We start from the raw sequence: 22,034 nt of genomic DNA on the forward strand, positions 1-22,034 counted from the left end.
GGCTTTTCTTATAAGTTCAAGTGTACTTTTAAGTTTTTTGGAAAATACATAACTACATCTATATCTAAATAGCTACATCTATCTCCATTTTAATGAGTATCATGAGTGAATGATACTTTCTTTGACTTTGAAAAAGAACATATTCTATTTGAAAGAGCTTTACATTTTCTTACCTTCTGTCGTAAATTATACACTTAGTCCTTAAAGCTATCCTATCTGTGCCAAAATATTACTAAATTACCCACCATCATTTTCTTTACTGCCTGTGACTTCAGTCTTTGAGGTGCAAGTTTTATATTTATTTCGCAGCATAATGAAGTCACTCAAAAGGTCCAAATCATTCTCCCATTTTTTACCATGTTTAAAAGATGCTTTTTCAATTTTTGGAGAGGAAGATGATTCAATAGATGGTACTGTGCAGTCAAGTTCCAAGTAATCTTCATTTTCTTTATTTTGGCTTATTCTATAAACTAGTTCTAGATCATTCTTTGGTTTTTCTTCTTTTGGTTGTTTAACAGAAAAATTGTCATCAGAAAAACACAGGTCTGGTACTTCTTCTGCCGGAGATGAAATCTTTTGTGGAAGTAATAAATGATCATTTGTAGATGTCTCATTAATAAGTACAATAGGTGAGGAAAAACTTTTCTGTTCTAGCCATGCTGAAAACAGAAAATAAAAATATCCAAATGACTTCCATGCATAAATGAGTGTTCTACTAGGGTATTAGAATAACTTTTATTTGTAAGTTCTTATTGATATAATTTGATCCTTAGAAGTACTTTGTTTATTGCTTTGAAAATCAATTTTGGCCTGAATAATATAAGTTTTTAAAAAGGGCAAAAATTCAGGACCTCTTTTTCTTAATCCTGGAGCTAGGTTACCAAGCAAAGAAAGAATTCCAGAAAAGCCCTATTGCCAATAGGCTTGCAATTAAGTCTAAAGGTAAAAACCTTAGGTATCAAGCAATCCACAGGCCAGAAGAATATACTTGCAATACATACACTTGAAAAAGGACTGTATTCAATATATCCAAAGAAGTCTTATAGCTTAATATTTAAAAAGAAATCCAATTTAAAATTTGACAAAATATGAACAATACTTCACATAAGATATGTACATGCTACAACATGAATGAATCTTGAAAACATTCTAAATGAAAGAAGTCAATCACAAAAGACCACATATTGTATGACTCCATTTATAAGAAACATCCAGAGTCAACAAATCTATAGAGACAGAAAATAGATTAGTGGTTCCACAGCTGGGGAAAATGGGGAGTGACTACTAATGAGTACAGGATTTCTTTTGGGAGATGAGAAAAATGTTCTAAAATTGATTGTAGTGATGATTTAACTCTGTGAATATACTAAAACCACTGAATGGCATACTTTAAATGGATAAATTTATGGTATGTGAATTATATTTCAATAAAGCTATAATATATATGTATATTTTATTTTATTTTTAAGATTTTTATTTATTTGACAGAGAGAGCACAAACAGAAGGAGAGAGAGGGAGAAGCAGGCTCCCTGCTGAGCAGGGAGCCCGATGTGGGACTTGATCCCAGGACCCTGAGATCATGACCCGGGCTGAAAGCAGCCACTTAACCAACTGAGCCACCCAGGCATCCCTATATGTATATTTTAAAGGTTTATTTATTTTAGAGAGAGAGTGCATGTGCAAGCAGGGGGAGGGGCAAAGGGAGAGAATATTCAAGCAGACTCCCTGCTGAGCATGGAGCCAGCTCCTGGGGCTCAATCTTATGACCCATGAGATCATGACCTGAGTTGAAACCAAGAGTCAGACACAACTGACTGAGCCACCCAGGCGCCCTAAAATATATTTTTTAAAGGAAGATATACAAATGGCCAATGATGATGTAAAATGATGTTCACCATCATTAGTCATCAGGAAAATACAAATTAAAACCAAACTGAGATACCACAACACACCCACTGGAATGCTAAAATTAAAGACTGTCAATACCAACTGTTGACAAGGATATAGAGTAACCGGAACTCTTACACATTGCTAGTGTGAATGTACAATGGTGCAACCACTTTGGAAAACAATTTAGTAGTTTCTTTCTTTTTTTTTTTAAAGATTTTATTTATTTATTTGACAAAGAGAGACACAGCGAGAGAGGGAATACAAGCAGGAGGAGTGGGAGAGGGAGAAGCAGGCTTCTTGTGGATCAGGGAGCCCGACATGGGGCTCGATCCCAAGACCCTGGGACCATGACCTGAGCTGAAGGCAGACGCTTAATGACTGAGCCACCCAGGTGCCCCATCTTTCTTTTTTTTTTTTTTTTAAGATTTTATTTATTTATTTGAGAGAAAGAGAGAGACAGAGATAGGGACAGAGATAATGAGAGACAGCATGAGCTCTCAGAGCTCCTTCCCAGAAAGGGAGAAGCAGGCTCCCCATTGAGCAGTGAGCCTGATGCAGGGCTCAATCCCAGGACTCTGGGATCATGACCTGAGCTGAAGGCAGACACTTAACTGACTGAGCCACCCAGGCACCCCTTTGGTAGTTTCTTATGAAGTTAAATATACACCTACCATAAGACTCAGTAATTGTATTCATAGATGTTCTATCAAGAGAAATGATAACATATGTCCATAAAAAAACTTCTAGAAGTTTTTTTCCTAATAGTAAAATTCTGGGAAATACATCTAGGAGAGTTGATAAGCAAACTGGAGTACATCCATATGAAAAATTCCTCAGTAGTAAGAAATGAACTAGTCATACACATGACATCATAAGTGAATCTCAAAAGTGTTATCCTGAGTGGAAGAAGTCAGACACAAAACAGTTACTATATGATTCCATAAATGAAACTCTAGAACAAGGAAAACTAATACATAGTGACAGAAAGTAGACGTGGGTCTGACCTGGGGTTAAGGGTGAAGGTTGGAAGAAGAGAGGAATGTAATGACTACAGAGTATAAAGGGGCACAGGAAACATTTTGGTGATAGAAATATTCTATATCCTTGGATAAAGAAGACGTGATATATATATAGATATATATATATATCTATATATATATATCGGAATATTACACAGCCATCAAAAAATGAAATCTTGCCATTTGCAATGATATGGATGGAACTAGAGGGCATTATGCTAAGCGAAATAAGTCAATCAGAGAAAGACAATTATCATATGATCTCACTGATATGTGCAATTTAAGAAACAAAACAGATGATCATAGGGGAAGAGAGGAAAAAAATAAAACAAGATGAAACCAGCGAGGGAGACAAACCATAAGAGACTCTTAATCATAGGAAACAACCTGAGGGTTGCTGGAGAGGAGGGTGGGTGGAGGGATGGGGTAACTGGGTGATGGACATTAAGGAGGGCATGTGATGTAATGAACACTGGGCGTTATATAAGACTGATGAATCACAGACCTGTACCTCTGAAACTAATAATACATTATATGTTAATTAATTGAATTTAAATAAAAACATGTAAAAAAAGAAATATTCTATATCTTAATTGTGGTGGGTGGTTTCATTGGTATGCACATTTGTCAAAATGCATAAAACTGTACAGTTAAAATGGGTGCATTTTATTATATGTAAATTATACCTTATAACATTTGAGAAAATCTTAAATGTCTATAGGGCCAGAGAAATAAGGTATGTAAATGAATGAAGTATGTATTGCCAGTGCTTAAGGGCACCTGGGTGGCTCAATTGGTTAAGTGACTGCCTTTGGCTCAGGACCTGGAATCGAGTCCCATATCGGGCTTCCCTTGCTCTGCGGGGAGCCTGCTTCTCCCTCTCCCTCTGCCTGCCACTCTCGCTGCTTGTGCTCTCTCTCTGTCAAATAAATAAATAAAATCTTAAAAAAAATATTGCCAGTGCTCCAAATGCAGTCTGTAATTTTGTTTTTGCTTTTATTAGAGATATTGGTTTAAGAAACATTTTACTTTCCTCCTAACTATACTAAATGTAAGACAAAAGTGCCAGAGTAATGCTAAGTGCCAACTAACACCTGGCCTCAATTTATGAGGGCTGGGAACTATGGTGAACTGGAGGTGGGGAGCTATTAATGGCCTGTCTAAAGTGGTGAGCTGCTATTGGTTCCAACCAATTGTTACCATATGAGTATGGGTCTGGTTTTTGGAATTTTTAAAGACAATCTCAAAATACAGATCCTTTATCTGCAACCCTCCAAACTGTAAATGTTGGTAACTAATTAAAACACTATATGGGTCAATAATATGTGGGCTGAGTAGGATCAGAGGCTACCAGTTCGAAACCTCTGAGATATTTTCTAGAGACAACCTGGTATGTTTAGCAGGCAAATATGAACTGTTTATTATTTCCCCTTTCTGATTATTTTCTTCTACTTCTCTCTGTTTAATCACCTGTATCCTGACAACTTGGCAATGAGCTCCTGATATAGTTCTTGCTTTTTATTTATTTATTTTTTTTCAGTTATTGCTTTTTAAACTTCATAAACTATCATCATAACTCTGTTGGATGTCAAGGTGAATTATATGTTTTATTTTAACCTCAAAATAGTTACATACCATAATAAAGACTTTACATAGTCTTACAGATACAATACATTATTCTGGATATTTGAAGACCCCATAAAATCTTCCTTTCCCTTTTCTTTGTCTAGCAATCTGACTTAATCTCTTTTAAAATTCTTCTGAGTACCCACCTAGGCCTTAGGATAGACAGACTGGTGTACATTTCCTTGACATAGTTTATTTTCCTTTCTACCAAAGCCCTCTGTCTTCTGTCTTTGAAACATCTCTTGCTGATAACAATTCCTGCCCCACTTCCTATCTCCTTAGAGCAGTCTCCCAACACACACAATAATATCTAAAATGCATTTTTAAATATATTTACTTACTCTATAATAAACTAAAAGTGAACTTTCCCAACTTCTTTAAGATCTAAAGCTGTTGCACAAACTGATTTAAAAACAATCCATATATACTTCAAAAAGGTGTAATTCAGACTAAATATGTTCCATTTATTATAATGGCATATATAACAACCAAAATAACTCAAAAGATAGATACTCAAAAGACATTTTTGCTGCCTTAAATTGTATAAGTAAAAAATGTTTACTGAGTAAACTCTTTGGAAACAAAGGAAGATTACCTATTGTTAAAGAGAGGTTATTAGATATTATTGAACACCCAGAGTTCACCTGTCAGATAGAAAAATAACAGTGCTGCTTTGAGTCTAGTCTGATATAAATAAACACTGGGCTAGCAATTAATCATTTATAAAAAGAAAGTCACTTTAATTGATTTTCAATTAAAAGAAATTTAAAAACTGAGACGAGAATTTTAGGACAACAAAGGATTTTAAGATGAGCTAGTCAAACTTCCTCATTTTTTTCAAGGAAGAAAATGGGGCTTAATGGAGCTCAAAGTTATAAATTCTGGCAGAGCCAGGGCTAATACTGAATGCTGGAATTTAGTTTCATTTTCCCAATTACCTAGTGGAAAGCCAGTATCTAACATTTTCTCATTCTGAAAAATTCACACAAGTGATATTTACTATTGCGTACTTACATTCTTTTTTTTAAAAAATATTTTATTTATTTATTTGAGAGAGAGAGAATGAGAGATAGAGAGCACAAGAGGGAAGAGGGTCAGAGGGAGAAGCAGACTCCCTGCTGAGCAGGGAGCCCAACATGGGACTCGATCCCAGGACTCCAGGATCATGACCTGAGCCAAAGGCAGTTGCTTAACCAACTGAGCCACCCAGGCACCTGCGTACTTACATTCTAATTGAAGCACTTTTGTTGGCAAAAATATCTCCATTTTAGTATCATCAGAAGATAGATCATCATGACACAAATATGTATTCAGATGTCCCAAAGTTTCTGCCTCTTTCAGATTTCGTCCTCCTTTTTCCCACCACTCTGTGCTTACAGGATTAACTACAAGACTTCCTTCTTCGGGTGCCTGGGTGGCTCAGTTGGTTAAGCCACTGCCTTCGGCTCAGGTCATGATCCTGGAGTCCCGGGATCGAGTCCCGCATTGGGCTCCCTGCTCAGCAGGGAGTCTGCTTCTCCCTCTGACCCTGTTCCCTCTCGTGCTCTCTATCTCTCATTCTCTCTCTCTCAAATAAATAAATAAAATCTTTAAAAAAAAAAAAAAGGCGCCTGGGTGGCTCAGTTGGTTAAGCGACTGCCTTTGGCTCAGGTCATGATCCTGGAGTCCTGGGATCGAGTCCCACATCGGGCTCCCTTCTCAGCAGGGAGTTTGCTTCTCCCTCTGACCCTCTTCCCTCTCATGCTCTCTATCTCTCATTCTCTCTCTCTCAAATAAATAAATAAATCTTTAAAAAAAAAAAGACTTCCTTCTTCAGTAGAAAATATCTTTTTCAAATCCATAACGGAATATTGACTATTGGGCTCTTCACTTCTTGGCACTTAAAAAACAATAACAAACCAAAAACAAATAGAAGCAGTTCATAGGGTAAAAGAAAACACAATAAATAGAACCACACTGAAAATTCCTTATGAAACAGATTTTCACACACTGGAAAAAAAGTGAAACTTGAAGTTATATAGCTAGTATTTTGTCTTCAAGATGGTAATACTTGTAAAAGTCCAGAATATTATAGCAATAGAAGTCACGTAAGGCATTTATTTCAATCTATGGAAATATCATAAAGTTAAAATTATTCTAATATTCATTAGGAAATAGAACCATTATTTTGTTTGAACATTTTAGTAATTACTAAATTAATACATTTGATAACATTTTGAAGAATTAAAGTAAGATTTACTAAATTTGAAATTCTATTTTATTATAATCTGGGTGGCTCAGTTGGTTAAGCGACTGCCTTCGGCTCAGGTTATGCTCCTGGAGTCCCGGAATCGAGTCCCGCATCGGGCTCCCTGCTCAGCGGAGAGTCTGCTTCTCCCTCTCACCTTCCCCCCTCTCATGTGCTCTCTCTTTCTCTCATTCTCGCTCTCTCAAATGAATAAATAAATAAAAAAAATCTTTTGAAAATAAAAAGAACCTAAACGAGAAGATATATTTGATCAGATTTTATGATGACTATCATCTTAGATACTGTGGCACAGAGCTTTCCACCTCATTTCTTTTAATCTAAATAATAACAAATCATAATGTATGGAGGAACGGAAGTAGCACAACTACTTTTATCTGCATTATAAGCATCAACCCAAAATTAAGATGAAAAATTCTGAAATCCTAATTTTGGAACTGTGTATTTATGACAGTAACAATAATAAAAAAATAATAAAGCTGACAAGACATTTCTACTAATTATACCTTCTCACTTTTACTTTTTGTTTAGCTTTCAAAATCAGTTAATCTTTACCTGTAGGCAAAAATGGTTTCAGTGAGCTTCTGCAGCTTTCTAACTGCCATACCATCCAGTTTTTGTTAGCTGATTCTTCAGCAGTAAGCAAACTACTGAAAAAGAAGAGTTAAAGCCTAATATATTAATAATATTGAGACTTTTTGTATAATAAAATTGTATTTTTTCTTCTTTTTTTAAAATTTAAATTCAGTTAGCCAACATATAGTAGTACATCATTACTTTTGTTTTGTTTTCAGGGCTGTAACAAGAGAGTTTATAGTTTTCCCACAATTACAGGTCTACCATTTCAGTTTCACTGGAGATAGAGGCTCTGCTCCTACCTCTCAGATACATTTACAAGACTGAGGGGCAGATCTTCTCACTGGATGGCATGTAAAGGAAGAGGAAGAAAGGAAGAAAAGAAGGTAGAAAGCTTACAATGAAACTCGGTGTGGCCACATCTTCCATTAGCTCTTAAAGAGTTGCTAGCATGAAACCTATACAGACAATGTTTTTCTTTTGTAAAAAGCAGTAAGTTAAGGCCAGTAACTAACTGAATTCAAAATGGCCAAGTCAAAGAAAACTGAAAAAGATTTTTCCTCCCCCTCCCCCCAGCTATAGAGCACATGGGGAGATGACAGGGGAGAGGACCAAGGTAAGGAGCCTGGGAGGGAAGGTATTATAATCTTAAACTGAACTGAAACTAAAATTTTAGGGTTAGGTCAATAAGACATGATTCATACTGAACAGAAGTTTTCAGGACCTGTCTGCACTTTGGGTAGATTTTCAGCATCTCAATGATGAAACTAAAATTTTAGGGTTAGGTCAATAAGACATGATTCATACTGAACAGAAGTTTTCAGGACCTGTCTGCACTTTGGGTAGATTTTCAGCATCTCAATGAAATTAAGACATATTTCCACGAGATTCACCAGGACAACCCCACTGAAGCACTTGGAGTAAAGTGAGAAAAGTGACCAGCAGTACACTGCTCTTGTAGCTTGGGCCCTCCCTTCCTCTTTCCTTCCCACCTCCCTTGAAGAACCTACATTTCTGTAATCTCTGGAGAAGAGCATGAGATATAAACCCCCCATAGTGTGGGATGGTGGGGGAGCAATGGTGGACATGGGAAGATATCTCCACCCAAATGCAGCAGCCGGGATTGAGGCTGGTTCATCTTTGTTCTTTAGTGATGAGAAACTGAATTTGAAAGGGGGGAAAGATTTTTGTCCGTTAAGTATTCCACCTACAGGTAATTTTTCAGGGAATCCTGAGTAATGAGAAGTTCGAGTTAAAAAAAAAAAAGAAAATCAGCGTATTACAATTTTTTTTTTTAATGACTGAACTACTATAAATCCACAAGCAACAGTTCAGACACGGTGCTTCTGAAGTATTTCACCCCTCCCCAGCAGGCGCAAGCTGCATCAAGGAGAGCGTGGACTCCCCCACCTCTGCTTAGGCATCAGGAGACAGAAGGGACCATTACTGCTGAGCACCAGCAGCAGCTGGAACAGGCATCCCAAGGGGGTTGGCAGCAGCAATCACCGGTGAGCCTGCCAGAGGTCCAAGGGGTGAAGGGGTTGGCACTGAAGAAATCCCTGACATCATATTGGCGCTGCTGACAGGTGTACTGTCCCCCAGCATGCTAGATGAGCCCATTCGAGCCTGGTCCTTCACAACAGTATAGAAATAGGGGTGCTCCATGGCCTCTCTTGCGGTAAGCCATGACTAGTGGTCGTATCGCAGCAGCTTGTCCAAGAAATCCAAGGCCTCAGGGCTGACAAGGTGCTGGTTTTCACTGTGGACAAAGAGTTCCCATCACTTAAGGGAGTGTCTGTCCAAGATATCGTTGAAACATTGATCTAATTCAATGTTGTATTTGTCAATATAGTCATATAAATCTTCTGTCCTCCCCAGAACTCTGGCTGTCCTCACCAACTGATAATTATCATGTCCATGGAAAAATGGCTCCTTCTGGAAGATCATACTTGCCAGCATACAACCCAAGCTCCACATATACAAACTATAATCGTACATCTGATAGTCTACAAGTAGCTCAGGACCTTTGAAGTATGCGGAAGAAATTCTGACATTATATTCTTGGCAAGGATGGTAAAACTCAGCCAAACCCCAGTCTGTTAGTTGTAGCTTTCTGTGCTCATGATCAATCATGACATTATGGGGCTTCACATCTCTGTGCATAATTCCCATGCTGTGACAATAATCCAGGGCCTTCAGAATCTCATACATGTAAAATAGAATATCATAGTCTGTTAACGTCTGGTACAATTGCTTGAAGTCTGTGTTGTTTACGTGTTCAAAAACCAAGGCAGGGGTTCGTGACACAGGGTCTTTTGCAATGTCTGCCAGTGTGATGATATTGGGACCGCCTCGTAAATTCTCCAAAATCTTTATTTCATGCTTGATTTTCTTCTTCTTTACTGGCTTGAGAATTTTAACAACTTTGTCATTATTTGTGATGTTGATGGCTTCAAATACTTCACTGTATTTACCCCGGCCTAATTTTCGAAGCAGCTGGTAGTCATCTTGATTACCCCACTACACCACGTGTGACTCATAATTCCAGTGCTCTTGGGGTCTGTGCATATTAACATCTGTGTAAACTCTGGCCCTGCTTGGCACGGGTCCCGACATGTCAGACAGGTTGGCAAGTGAAGGTGGACTTGATGTTTGGAGATCTGGTGGTCACTGTGTTCAGAAGCAGCTGGGGGTAAGACCTTGTTTCAGACCTGTTTTCTTTAAACTGTGGTGGAAGCAGCAGCGGCGCCTCTTCCCTCTCCTCACACAGACAATATGGCAGCGGCAGAGGAGGAGACACACAGCTTGGCTGCCAGCCGCAGGGACCAGAGCAAGGCTGCAGCCGCCCATCATTAGTTTTTGATGTAGTGTTCAGTGATTCATTAGTTGCGTATAACACCCAGCTCTCATCACACCATGTAATAAAATTTTATTTTAAGAAAATTATTTTTCTAAGTATTTTTTTACACTCAAAAGCAAGTGAAAAATTTACTCTATAAATGTGTAAACTGAAGTAGAGTTTCATAGACCAAATTTCATATACTTACTTTTCCTCCCTTTGGAAGTTTTGGCAATTTGTTAGCCTCTTAATTGCTCCTGCTTGCCTATACCTTAACTCCTACCTCTATCTCCCCCAATGAAACCTGGAGCCAAAGGAGGCTGACTTAGGAGGGTTTTAGCACTTCCTTCCATGAAGTGTGGCAGCACCAACCCTATAAGCCACCCAAATTAAAAATATAATTTAAGTAAAATTACTGTACTTTCCATACAAGACAGTAGCTTTAACACAATTTTTTTTACAAAATTGCTGTCCCCAAGTCCATTCTAAACAAATTCTGGAGCTTCTACTGGTTGAGGATCAGAATTATGAAAAAGTCCTGTCTGCTCTACCTTCTTAGGACGGTAAAAGTTTAGTGCTAAAGTTTAGTTCAGGTCCTTCAATCTTGAGGGGTGTGTGAATAAGTGATGTATGTCTGTTTGCATGTTTTGGGGTGTTAGGAAGAGAAAGGAAGATGCATGACAATTAGTGTAAATCACAGCTTATCAGTAGCTATTAAGTTACTAGCCTTGGTAGGGAAGATAACAGTAATCCTCAAACCCCTTAATCTATGCCCCCAAACCTCTCACTCCAAGGCAAGAATTGATTGTGTTCTGTTTCTCTGTTCATATGGAACATATGTGAGCATGCTAATTATAAGTACTGCTAGTTGAGTTGATAGTCCTGGGCCGGAGAAAGCTGTTTTATGTCTAAGCTATCCAATTTACCTACATAATCCAAAATCTAGGATGAGGTGGCAAACTGTGAGAGTCTAGATAATTCTTGAAGCTTACCAAGATCTCTTTGACAACAAAACACCTCAGATTATAGGCAATTACTTTAAAGCTAAAGGAAGGCAAGCCAAGTCCAACAGGAGGCCATAATATAAACAAATATTCTCACTCTTAATGGAACTTTCTGAAGACATGTCTGAATTTGATATATTGTTCGGTCATATATAAAAATATGTTCACAATTCAGCAACCAGTATGGAAATAAAGTCCGGTGTTACACAGGCTTTTCTTTTTAGCTCCATAAAATCTAGCACAGGGTTTGACATGTGGTGACCACCCAAAATACTTGTTAACTGGATATATTTCCAGCCAAAATGTTGTATTCTGAAATAAAAGTAAGTGGGGCCATAAAAGCAAATTAAGAGTACAGTAACATTACACATTATTTTTCCCTTCTGTTGTTTTTTTTATTTTAACACTTTTTTCTTTGTCTTTAGATTCAAAGATGAGGTGAAAATCCATTTTTAGAATAGGAATTTTAAGGTTTTTTTATATTCATAAACCAAATGGAAGTGATTTACCTCTTGCTAATCAATATAGCAGTGATGAAATGACCTCTTTAAGTTGTTTCAAATGGCCCCAGAACCTTTGGCTAATTTTAAAAAGCCTTTTTTGTTCTAACTTAGGCAAATCATAATACATAGATAAGATTTAAGTTTCATAAATTCTAATTAGATAGTTGAGTTTCAATAAGTAGATATATAACTTGTGTGATTAACAGGAGTTTTTGATAGTTAAGTAAATGCTTTTAATATCAGGTTGAAATTCAAGACTACTAATTTCTGCTAGTTTCTGTTTCTGATTGCCAATCTGCCTTAACAGATGAATTAGGGTATGTGGAGTAAAAGAGTACTAAAAAAGACAGTACAGGTCCTGCAAATAAACATCTGCATCTCAGCAAAGGGACTAAAAGTATTTAAACAAATTAGAAGTAGTTTCTGTACTTGTTCCATGAGATTTTTTAGAGTTCATATCTGATATGGGAGTTCTGGTTCATGGTAGAGTTTTGTATATCACAGATTTATCCCCCAAATAACACAATTCTTTGCCAGAAGATGAAGGTAATTGGGGCCCTCAATACCAGGCTCCTCCATCGTGTGCTGTGAGACCATTAATAGAAACCTGAGAAGCTAGTGATGAGTTGCTCCCAAATACCCAATAGAAGTCTCCTTTGACAGATCAGTCAATCATTGCTAAAAACTCAAAACTCAGTACTCAGCTCCTGCAGCATCCATTCTGGGAACAATTCATTAGAGACTTGTAGACTTCCCTATAATTTTCCTGATAATGTATTATTTTAGGATACATTTAGTTTCAGGACTACAGTGAAGAAGAAAGAGGCTGTACTGGTTATGCTCCTAGTTTTGTAACTGGTGTAAGAGCAGAACACATTAAGTTATATGTATGCCACAGGATAAAAGACAGCAACCAAAGCTATCTCAGACTCCACTGGAGGGCAAAGATGCTGGGCCATTAAGCTATACAATTTTGGCTCAAACTAGAATACAATGATCCAGCCCTGCAATGTCAATTCTGAGATTACAGACCATTCTGTGCAATAACAATGGGGTATTGAGCATATTTGTGGCTCAATACTTGGTTCTACATGTCTAGTTCCCCAACACCAATACCACATTGATAGAGGTAAACAAGGTCAATGGATGTCCTCTGTTAGAGATCGGATGTGATTCCCTAGTACTCCTAGGAAAGTAATTTGATAGACAAATCTATTGATGGACCCCTATCCACACTGCCCTGTGATCCTTGGCTATTCCTGGTCAGAGAGCGATGACAATCTTTTAGAAGACCTCATAACAACCCTGAAAGGTATATACTATTAATATCTCAATATTACAGATAAGGAAACTGAGGCACAGGGCAATTAAGGTCCGAGCTGGTAAGTGATACAACCGGAAAATCTGGCTGTAGTTCAGGGCTCTTAACTACTTATTATGGGCTAAATTTCAATCATATCGAAACCCTAACTCTCAGTGCCTCAGAATATGACTGTATTTGGAGATAGGGCCTTTAAAAAGGTGATTAAGTTAAAATGGGGTGGTTAAGATGGGTGCTAATCGAATATGCATAGGACACTGGGACACAGACATGCATGGAGGATTGTAAGAAGAGAAAGGTAGACGGGGTGCCTGGGTGGCTCAGTTGGTTAAGAGGCTGACTCTAGCTCAGGTCATGATCTTGGGATCCTGGGATGGGGCCCTGCTTCAGTCCCCACGTTGGGCTCCATGCTTAGCAGGGAGTCTGTTTCTCTCTCTCCCTCTGCTCCTCCCCCTGCTCATGCTCTCTTTCTCTGTCTCAAATAAATAAATAAAATCAGAGATAGTCCAAGATGGCGAAGGAGTAGGAGACCTTAGTTTCGTCTGGTCCCAGGAATTCAGCTAGATAGCTATCAAATCATCCTGAACACCTGCAAACTCAAGCGGAGAGCTAATAAAGAAAAGCTGTAAATCTACAAATAGAAAAGTGACCACTTTCTGCAAGGTAGGAGGTGCAGAAAAGTGAATCCGAGGTGGTATACGGGGAAGATAAACTGCAAGGGGAGGAAGCTTCCATAAGCCGGCACTGGAAAGTGATATAGCAGTGGAGTGCAAAATCAGTACTTTTAGATCCCTGCCTGAAAGGTGCTCAGGTGGTAAAGTGGGGGTGGAATCCTAGGTGGGACAGTGTGGTCTCAGGATCCCTGGGGTCACAGGAAGACTGGGGGTGCCTGAGTGCAGAAGAGCTCCCAGGCATCAGAGCAGGAAAGCTGGCTGCAATCAGTGAGCCCAGAAGTGGGCTCTCAGCTCAGGGTTGCCATATACCATGAACCACCACCCGGTTGGGCTCAGCAAGCAGCAGAACCATAGCGAGACCCCCCCCCTTTCTCCCCTGGCTTAGAGACTCAAAATCGGGTTGCATGCCTGAGATAGAAACACTTGGTCACAGGCTGGGTGAGCACTAAGTGTGGACGGAGACCAGGGAGACAGGAGTGATTGACTGCTTTTCTCTGAGGGCACTCTGAGGGGGTTTTGGCTCTGGGGCTGGAGATTGGGAGGGCGCCATTTTCATTCTCATCCTGTAAAGTGGCACAGAAAACCTTCAGGGAACAAAAGCCACATAGAGCAATCCGGAGTAGCTTACTTAGCCTGGCCCCCAGTTCAATTCCACCCAGGGCAAAGACATCTGAGAATCAGGGCAACAGGCCCCTCCCCCAGAAGATCAGCAAGAACATCTGGCTAAGACCAAGTTTACCAATCATACAGAACTGCAGAACTCCAGCACTAAGGGAAAATAGTATATAGAATTCATGTTTTTTTCCCCATGATTCTTTAGTCTTTCAATGTTAATTTTTTCTCTTTCTTTTTTCAACCAATTTCTTATTTTATCAACTCTTTTTAAAGTAATTTTAATTTTAATTTTTACAGTTACATTCTATCCTTTCATTGGATTTAACTTTATTTTTGTATATATATATAAGTTATTCTTTCTTTACAATTTTGGGATGCAGTTTCTTCTAACAAATAGACCATAATACACCCAAAATCTAGTGTATGGCTCTGTTCTCTTCACCTGTCTGATGATATTCTCTCTTTTTTCTTCTTCTTTTTTTTTGTTAAAATCTTTTTAAATTTTCATCTTTACAGTTATATTCTATCCTTTCAATGTATTTGATTTTATTTTTGTGTGTGTATATATATATATAGAAGTTTTTCTTTCTTTACAATTTTGGGATCTAATTTTCTGACAAACAGACCAAAACACCCACAGGATCCAGTGTATTGCTCTGTTCTGTTCACCTGGCTGATTATAGTCTCTCTCTCTTTTTTTTAATTTTAACTTTTTTCTTGGTTTCAGGTCTCTTCTGATTTGCTTAGTGTATATTTGTCTAGGGTCATTATTGCCATTTTAGTATTTTGTTCTCTCGTTCATCTATTCTTCTCTGGACAGAATGACAAGACAGAAAAACTCACCTCAAAAAAGAGAAGAAAGTACTGACTGCAGGGACCTAATCACTATGGACATAAGTGAGATGCTGGAACTAGAGTTCAGAATAACGATACTAGCTGGTTTGAAAAAAGCATAGAAGACAGTAGGGAATCCCTTTCTGGAGAAATAAAAGAACTAAAATCTAATCAAGTTGAAATCAAAAGGCTATTAATGAATGCAACCAAAAATGGAGGCTCTAACTGCGAGGATAAATAAGGCAAAAGAGAGAATTGGTGATATAGAAGACAACATGATGGAGAATAAAGAAGCAGAGAAAAAGAGAGATAAACAACTACTAGATCACAAAGGGAGAATCTGAGAGATAAGTGATACCATAAAGCAAAACAATATTAGAATAATTTGGATCCCAGAAGAAGAGGAAAGAGAGAAGGGGGGAAGGTATTTTGGAGCAAATTATAGCAGAGAATTTCTCTAGTCTGGGGAAGGAAATAGGCATTCAAGTCGAGAAGGCATGAGAACCCCCCCTCAAAATCAATAAAAATAAGTCAACACCCTGACATATAATAGTGAAACTCACAAATCTCACAGACAAAGAGAAAATCCTGAAAGCAGCTTGGGACAAGAGGTCTGTAAGCTACAAGAGTAGAAACATTAGACTGGCAGCAGACCTAGCCACAGAGACCTGGCAGGCCAGAAAGGACTGGCATGATATATTCAGAGTGCTAAATGAGAAAAATATGCAGCCAAGAATACCTTATCCAGCTAGGCTGTCATTCAAAATAGGAGAGATAAGGAGCTTCCAGGACAAACAGAAACTATAAAGAATTTGTGATCACTAAACCAGCCCTGCAAGAAATATTAAAAGTGATCCTTTAAGTGAAGAGAGAGCCCAAAAGTAACATAGATCAGAAAGGAACAAAGACAATAAACAGAAACAGTGACTTTACAGGTAATACAATGGCACTAAATTCACATCTTTCATTAGTTACTCTGAATGTAAATGAGCTAAATGCCTCAATCAAAAGACACAGGGTATCAGATTGGATAAAAAAAGCAAAACCCATCGATATGCTGTCTGCAAGAGACCCATTTTAGACCCAAAGATAACGCCAGATTAAAAGTGAGGGGGTGGAAAACCATTTATCATGTTAATGGACATCAAAAGAAAGCTGAGGTGGCAATCCTTTTATCAGACAAATTAGATTTTAAACCGAAGACTGTAATAAGAGATGAGGAAGGACACTATATCATAATTAAAGGGTCTACCCAACAAGAAGATCTAACAATTGTAAATATTTATGACCCTAACATGGGAGCAGCTAATTACATAAACCAACTAATAACAAAATTAAAGAAACACATTTATAATAATACAATAATCATAGGGGACTTTAACACCCCTCTCACTGCAATGGACAATCATCTAAAAAGAAGATCAACAGGGAAACAAGGGCTTTGAATGACACATTGGACCAGATGGGTTTCACAGATATATTCAGAACATTCCATCCTAAAGCAACAGAATACACATTCTTCTCATGTGCACATGAAACAGTCTCCAGAAGAGATCACATCCTGGGTCACATATCAAGTCTCAACCGGTACCAAAAGATTGGGATCATTCCCTGCATATTTTCAGACCACAATGCTTTGAAACTTGAACTCACTTACAAGAAGAAATTTGGAAAGAACTCAAATACATGGAAGCTAAAGAGCATCCTACTAAAGAAGGAACAGGTCAACTAGGAAATTAAAGAAGAATTTAAGAAATTCATGGAAACATGAAAATGAAAACACAACTGTTCAAAACCTTTAGGATGCAGCAAAGGCAGTCCTAAGAGGGAAGTATGTAGCAATAAAAGACTTTCTCAAGAAACAAGAAAGATCTCAAAGATACAACCTAACCTTACACCCTAAAGGAGCTGGAGAAAGAACAGCAAATAAAGCCTAAACCCAGCAGGAGAAGAGAATCAATAAAGATTAGAGCAGAAATCAATGAAATAGAAACCAAAAGAACAGTAGAACAGATCAATGAAACTAGGATCTGGTTCTTTGAAAGAATTAGTAAGATTAATAAACCCTTGGCCAGACTTATCATAAGAAAAGAGAAAGGACCCAAATAAATAAAATCATGAATGAAAGAGGAGAGATCACAACCAACACAAAAGAAATACAAACAATTATAAGAACATATTATGAACAACTATATGCCAACAAATTAGGCAATGAATCACTGAGCACTATATCAAAAACTAATGATGTACTATATGTTGGCTAACTGAACATAATAAAAAAATGAAAGTAAAAAAAAGAAAAATAAATAAAATAAACTATGACATCTGAGACAACTGGAAAAAGAAGATATGGTATATATATATATATATATATATATATATATATATATATATATATATACACACACACACACACACACACACACACACACACTGGAATACTACTCAGCCATCAAAAAAAATGAAATCTTGCCATTTTCAACACATGGATGGAACTAGAGGGCATTATGCTAAGTGAAATAAGTCAATCAGAAAAAGACAAATACCATATGATCTCACTCCTATGTGGAATTTAAGAAACAAAACAGAGGAGCATGGGGGAAGGGAGGGAAAAATAGAACAAGATGAAATCAGAGAGGGAGACAAACCATAAGAAACTCTTAATCATAGGAAACAAACTGAGGGTTGCTGGAGGGGAGGGGGTAAGGGAATGGGGTAACTGGTGATGGACATTAAGGAAGGCATGTGATATAATGAGCACTGTGTATTGTGTAAGACTGATGAATCACTGACCTCTACCTCTGAAACTAATAATACATTGTATGTGAACTAATTGAATTAAAATTTAAAAATTAAAAAAAGAAAAAGAAAATAAAGCTCAAATAAATAAATAAAATCTTTAAAGAACAAAGAAAGAAGAGAAAGGTAGAAGACAGTTACCTAAGATGAAGCCAAGGAAAGACATTTCATAATGAATCCAACCCTGCTAATATCTTAATCTTAGACTTCTAGCCTCCAGACTGTGAATAAATAAATTTACCATAGACTGGGTGTTTAAGCCATTCAGTCTATGGTATTTGTTAAGGCAGCCTGAGCAAATGAATATACTACTACACTGTCTTTCGTAGCAGTGAGTGCCAATAGAGGCAGTACCCTTGGCAGGTATCCAATGGCAGTATCCTAAGCAAATAGTTGTAGTGTCAGAATCTTTACAATTTTTCAAGTTGTTTATTTTTAATGGTAATATGTTCACATTCAAAATACTAAAACTATAAAAGAACTGGCTCTATCACTTACTAGCTCCCATATTGTCAGGTTACCCAGTTCCCTTCCAGACACAACCAAAGCTACCTGATTCTTGTGTGTCTTTCTAAAGATATTCCATAAAAAAAAAACAAGGATGTACAAATGGCCAATAGACACATGAAAAAAATGTTCAACATCACTCGGCATCAGGGAAATACAAATCAAAACCACAATGAGATACCACCTTACACTGGTTAAAATGGCTAAAATTAATTACAACAGATGTTGGCAAGGATGCAGAGAAAGGGGAATCCTCTCACACTGTTGGTGGGAATGCAAACTTGTACAGCCACTCTGGAAAACAGTATAGAGGTTCCTCAAAAAGTTGAAAATAGAGCTACACTATGACCCAGCAATTGCACTACTGGGTATTTACCCCAAAGATACTAATGTGGTGATCCAAAGGGGGACCTGCACCCCAATGTTTATAGCAGGAATGTCCACAACAGCCAAACTATGGAAAGAGCCCAGATGTCCATCAACAGATGAATGGATAAAGAAGATGTGGTATATATATACAATGGAATACTACTCGGCCATCAAAAAAATGAAATCTTATCATTTGCAGTGACATGGATGGAACTAGAGGGCATTATGCTAAGTGAAATAAGTCAATCAGAGAAAGACAATTATCATATGATTTCACTCCTATGTGGAATTTAAGAAACAAAACAGAGGAGCATGGGCAAAGGGAGGGAAAAATAAAACAAGATGAAATCAGAGAGGGAGACAAACCAAGAAACTCTTAATCATAGGAAACAAACTGAGGGTTACTGGAGGGGAGAGGGAAAAGGGGACGGGGGTGGCTGGGTGCTGAACATTAAGGAGGGAACATGATGTAATGCGCGCTGTGTATTATATAAGACTGATGAATCACTGACCTCTACCTCTGAAACTAATAATATGCTATATGTTAATTAATTGAATTTAAATTAAAAAATGGTATTAAAAATTTTTAAGTATGTACATATATATTCATATATTCTATTTCCTTACTACAGACATTGTCCTCTCTTACATTTTTTTCACAGAGGTATCTTACAAATTGCCTTTATATGGAGGGATTTAATTAAGGACTAGTTATTTTGAATTGCAATTTGAGTTCTAGCTATAATCTTTACTTACATTTTACAAATAGGAGACAATGGAAATGTCTGAAGTCCTGTACATAATGAAGTCATGGAAGAATGTTGGTTTGTTAGATGTAGATGAGTTAATGGCATTTCTAACTCTCCTAGAATACAAAAAGTTTAAAAAATAATTAATTACATAAACACTGAATAAAATTAAGTATAGTTTAGAACTTTTTGTAATTAACTATTATGTTGATCATTCTGCTACAACAAAGATTTTCAATAAAAAGACATTTCAGTTACTTGAAATACAAAATAACAGTTTTAAATTTCCATCTAAGGAATTACACATATGTCACATGCTATCTCAACAGTGATAGTGGTGATTTTTAAAAAATACATTGACAACTAAACTTTATTGTTTACTGTATGATATAAATTCTAAGAGTTTTATGTGAAATAATGCTTTCAATTCTGACAACTTATGTTGTCAGTACTTAGGAGACAGGACTATTTTTATCTTCATACTAAATATTGGTGATGTTAAGTAAATAGTATTAATGGAGACTAATTCTTCATCTTAGTAAGTCTGGGTGGCCCAGCACAGAGTTACATATTTATAGAGTGGGCTTGAGAAACTGAAACTCATTTATTCATAAGTAGTTAGTGTGTTTCTATCACTTTCATAAATAAAGCAATAAACTTCCAAATAGATGATAAATGTGATTCAATTATAAATGTAACTAAGGGAGCATCTGGTTGGCTCAGTTGGTTAAGCGTCCGACTCTTGATTTTGGCTCAGGTCATGATCTCAGGGTTGTGAGATTAGGCTCCACACTGGGTGTTGGAGCCTGTTTAAGATTCTCTCTCTCCCTCTCCCTCTGTCTACCTCCCCGCACCACCACTAAAATAAATAAATAAATAAACAAATAAATAAAATACATGTAACTAAATAATAGTATCATCAACATAGTTAAGAAGCAACACAACTTGGCATTACAGTGGAACAAAAGATGATTCAGGGTCCAAATCTGGTATGATAATAATAGTAACAGTAATGATAGGATTGCTTTGAATGATTAAAAAGTTAAATTTACAAAAGTGTAACAAGGGTCAGCAAGATTACTAATACTGAGATAAAATATAAAATTTTATTTACTGAACTATAATATTATGATTTCCGATTTTAATATTAATGCTATTTCCTCCATTCCTTTTCCTCAGTCTTTGTAACTCTCTGTATATTATTCAGTTTTGCTGCTAGAAGGATAATGAGTTAATAATAGTAACAAATGTAAATGGACAGATAAGAGAAAAAAATGACAACTTGGATTGCAATAATCAAATTTTAAACATGAAAACTGTCTCATAGTAGACCTTACATGTGAATGTATTGTACCTTTACATCAGATATGGGTAACCACTGATAAACTCAATGATTTATCCAAAATTTCTACCTGGTTCACTGTACTCTGGTTCACAATAGCTTTGAATGGCCAAAATCTCTGTGAAGCTGCATTTTATATCCTCAATGTCAATTCCATGCTCGGTAGTAAGATCTGAAAAGAAAGGTAAGAAAGTCTACTATCAGCGTAAGTACTACTGTATCAGTTTTTTTTCTAATGTTGTCCATTCTTCTGTGGCAATGACTGCTTTATTTAGTATACCATCAGAGTGAACTGAAGGCTGGGAGTGTACCACCACAGTCCTTCAGTAAAGTCACATGTCCTTTATATTAGCATTCATGGATCTGTGTCCTGCTAATAAGCCAATGGGTCACCCTGCAGTTTTAAGCTCTGCTATATTTACAAGTTCTGGTATGAATTTGATCAACTTACTCAGGTTGACTTTTCATTCCCTTGCTTTGACTTGTAGGCTAATCAGTAATTCATTTGAGTTAGTCTCGTCTACAAGAATTCCTTCAGGTTTGTGGTCTAGTAATGGCAAGCATCCCTCTTCTCAATGGATTCATAAATCTCCCTTCACTCCTCCCTAATATATACCTTTGATGATTTCAACTGGAATTTATAAGAGGATAGTTAAATATTTGGGCTTAAATTGTCATTAGAAATAATTCGACAATATTTACTAAGTCTAACTGGGATAAAAGCATCTACATTTTAGGTTATGATTCTCCCAGTCATCTGATTCCATGAATCATAACCTCACTCTGAGCTTCTCCATATCTAACTAAAGTCAGCATAGAAGTTGTTAGTGCTTTGTCATTGTTTATAAGAAAACAACTTTTAAAAAATTAGTAGTCATAGGTGATTTAGTTTATTTGTATAATTATCTTGAAGTGGTTAATTTTAGAGACGTTTTAAGTTTGTAGTGATACGAGTTAACTTATATACATATATATAAATATATATGTTAAGTTATAAAGAGAAAGACAATGAGAAAAGAGTCTCAGCAACAATAATTCTGAGATTTCAACATGTAACCTAAAGAACACTTCTTTTTAATTAAAAAATTTTTTTAAATTTATTTTATTATGTTATGTTAGTC

The 22,034-nt window shown here is 36.9% G+C and overlaps 1 protein-coding gene and 1 pseudogene across 2 annotated transcripts in view; both read right to left on the minus strand.

Moving 5' to 3' along the window:
• SHOC1 (shortage in chiasmata 1) overlaps positions 1-22,034 on the minus strand; it is an 84,127-nt gene that overhangs the window by 38,109 nt on the left and 23,984 nt on the right. For both annotated transcript variants that reach the window (XM_088019239.1, XM_028108702.2), the window contains exons 8-13: positions 20,984-21,085; positions 19,579-19,687; positions 7,337-7,431; positions 6,341-6,415; positions 5,763-5,933; positions 246-659 (exon numbers count right to left, since the gene is read on the minus strand). In XM_088019239.1, coding sequence (XP_087875365.1) covers positions 246-659; positions 5,763-5,933; positions 6,341-6,415; positions 7,337-7,431; positions 19,579-19,687; positions 20,984-21,085 — 966 coding nt within the window. The remainder of the gene's footprint in view (positions 1-245; positions 660-5,762; positions 5,934-6,340; positions 6,416-7,336; positions 7,432-19,578; positions 19,688-20,983; positions 21,086-22,034) is intronic.
• LOC114213487 (casein kinase II subunit alpha-like) lies at positions 8,801-9,973 on the minus strand (annotated as a pseudogene).

The sequence above is a fragment of the Eumetopias jubatus genome, unplaced genomic scaffold (assembly GCF_037043125.1).
Source record: "Eumetopias jubatus isolate StellerSeaLion01/CBP00866 unplaced genomic scaffold, mEumJub1_p1.0 scaffold_15, whole genome shotgun sequence".
In the NCBI taxonomy this organism is placed as follows: domain Eukaryota; kingdom Metazoa; phylum Chordata; class Mammalia; order Carnivora; family Otariidae; genus Eumetopias; species Eumetopias jubatus.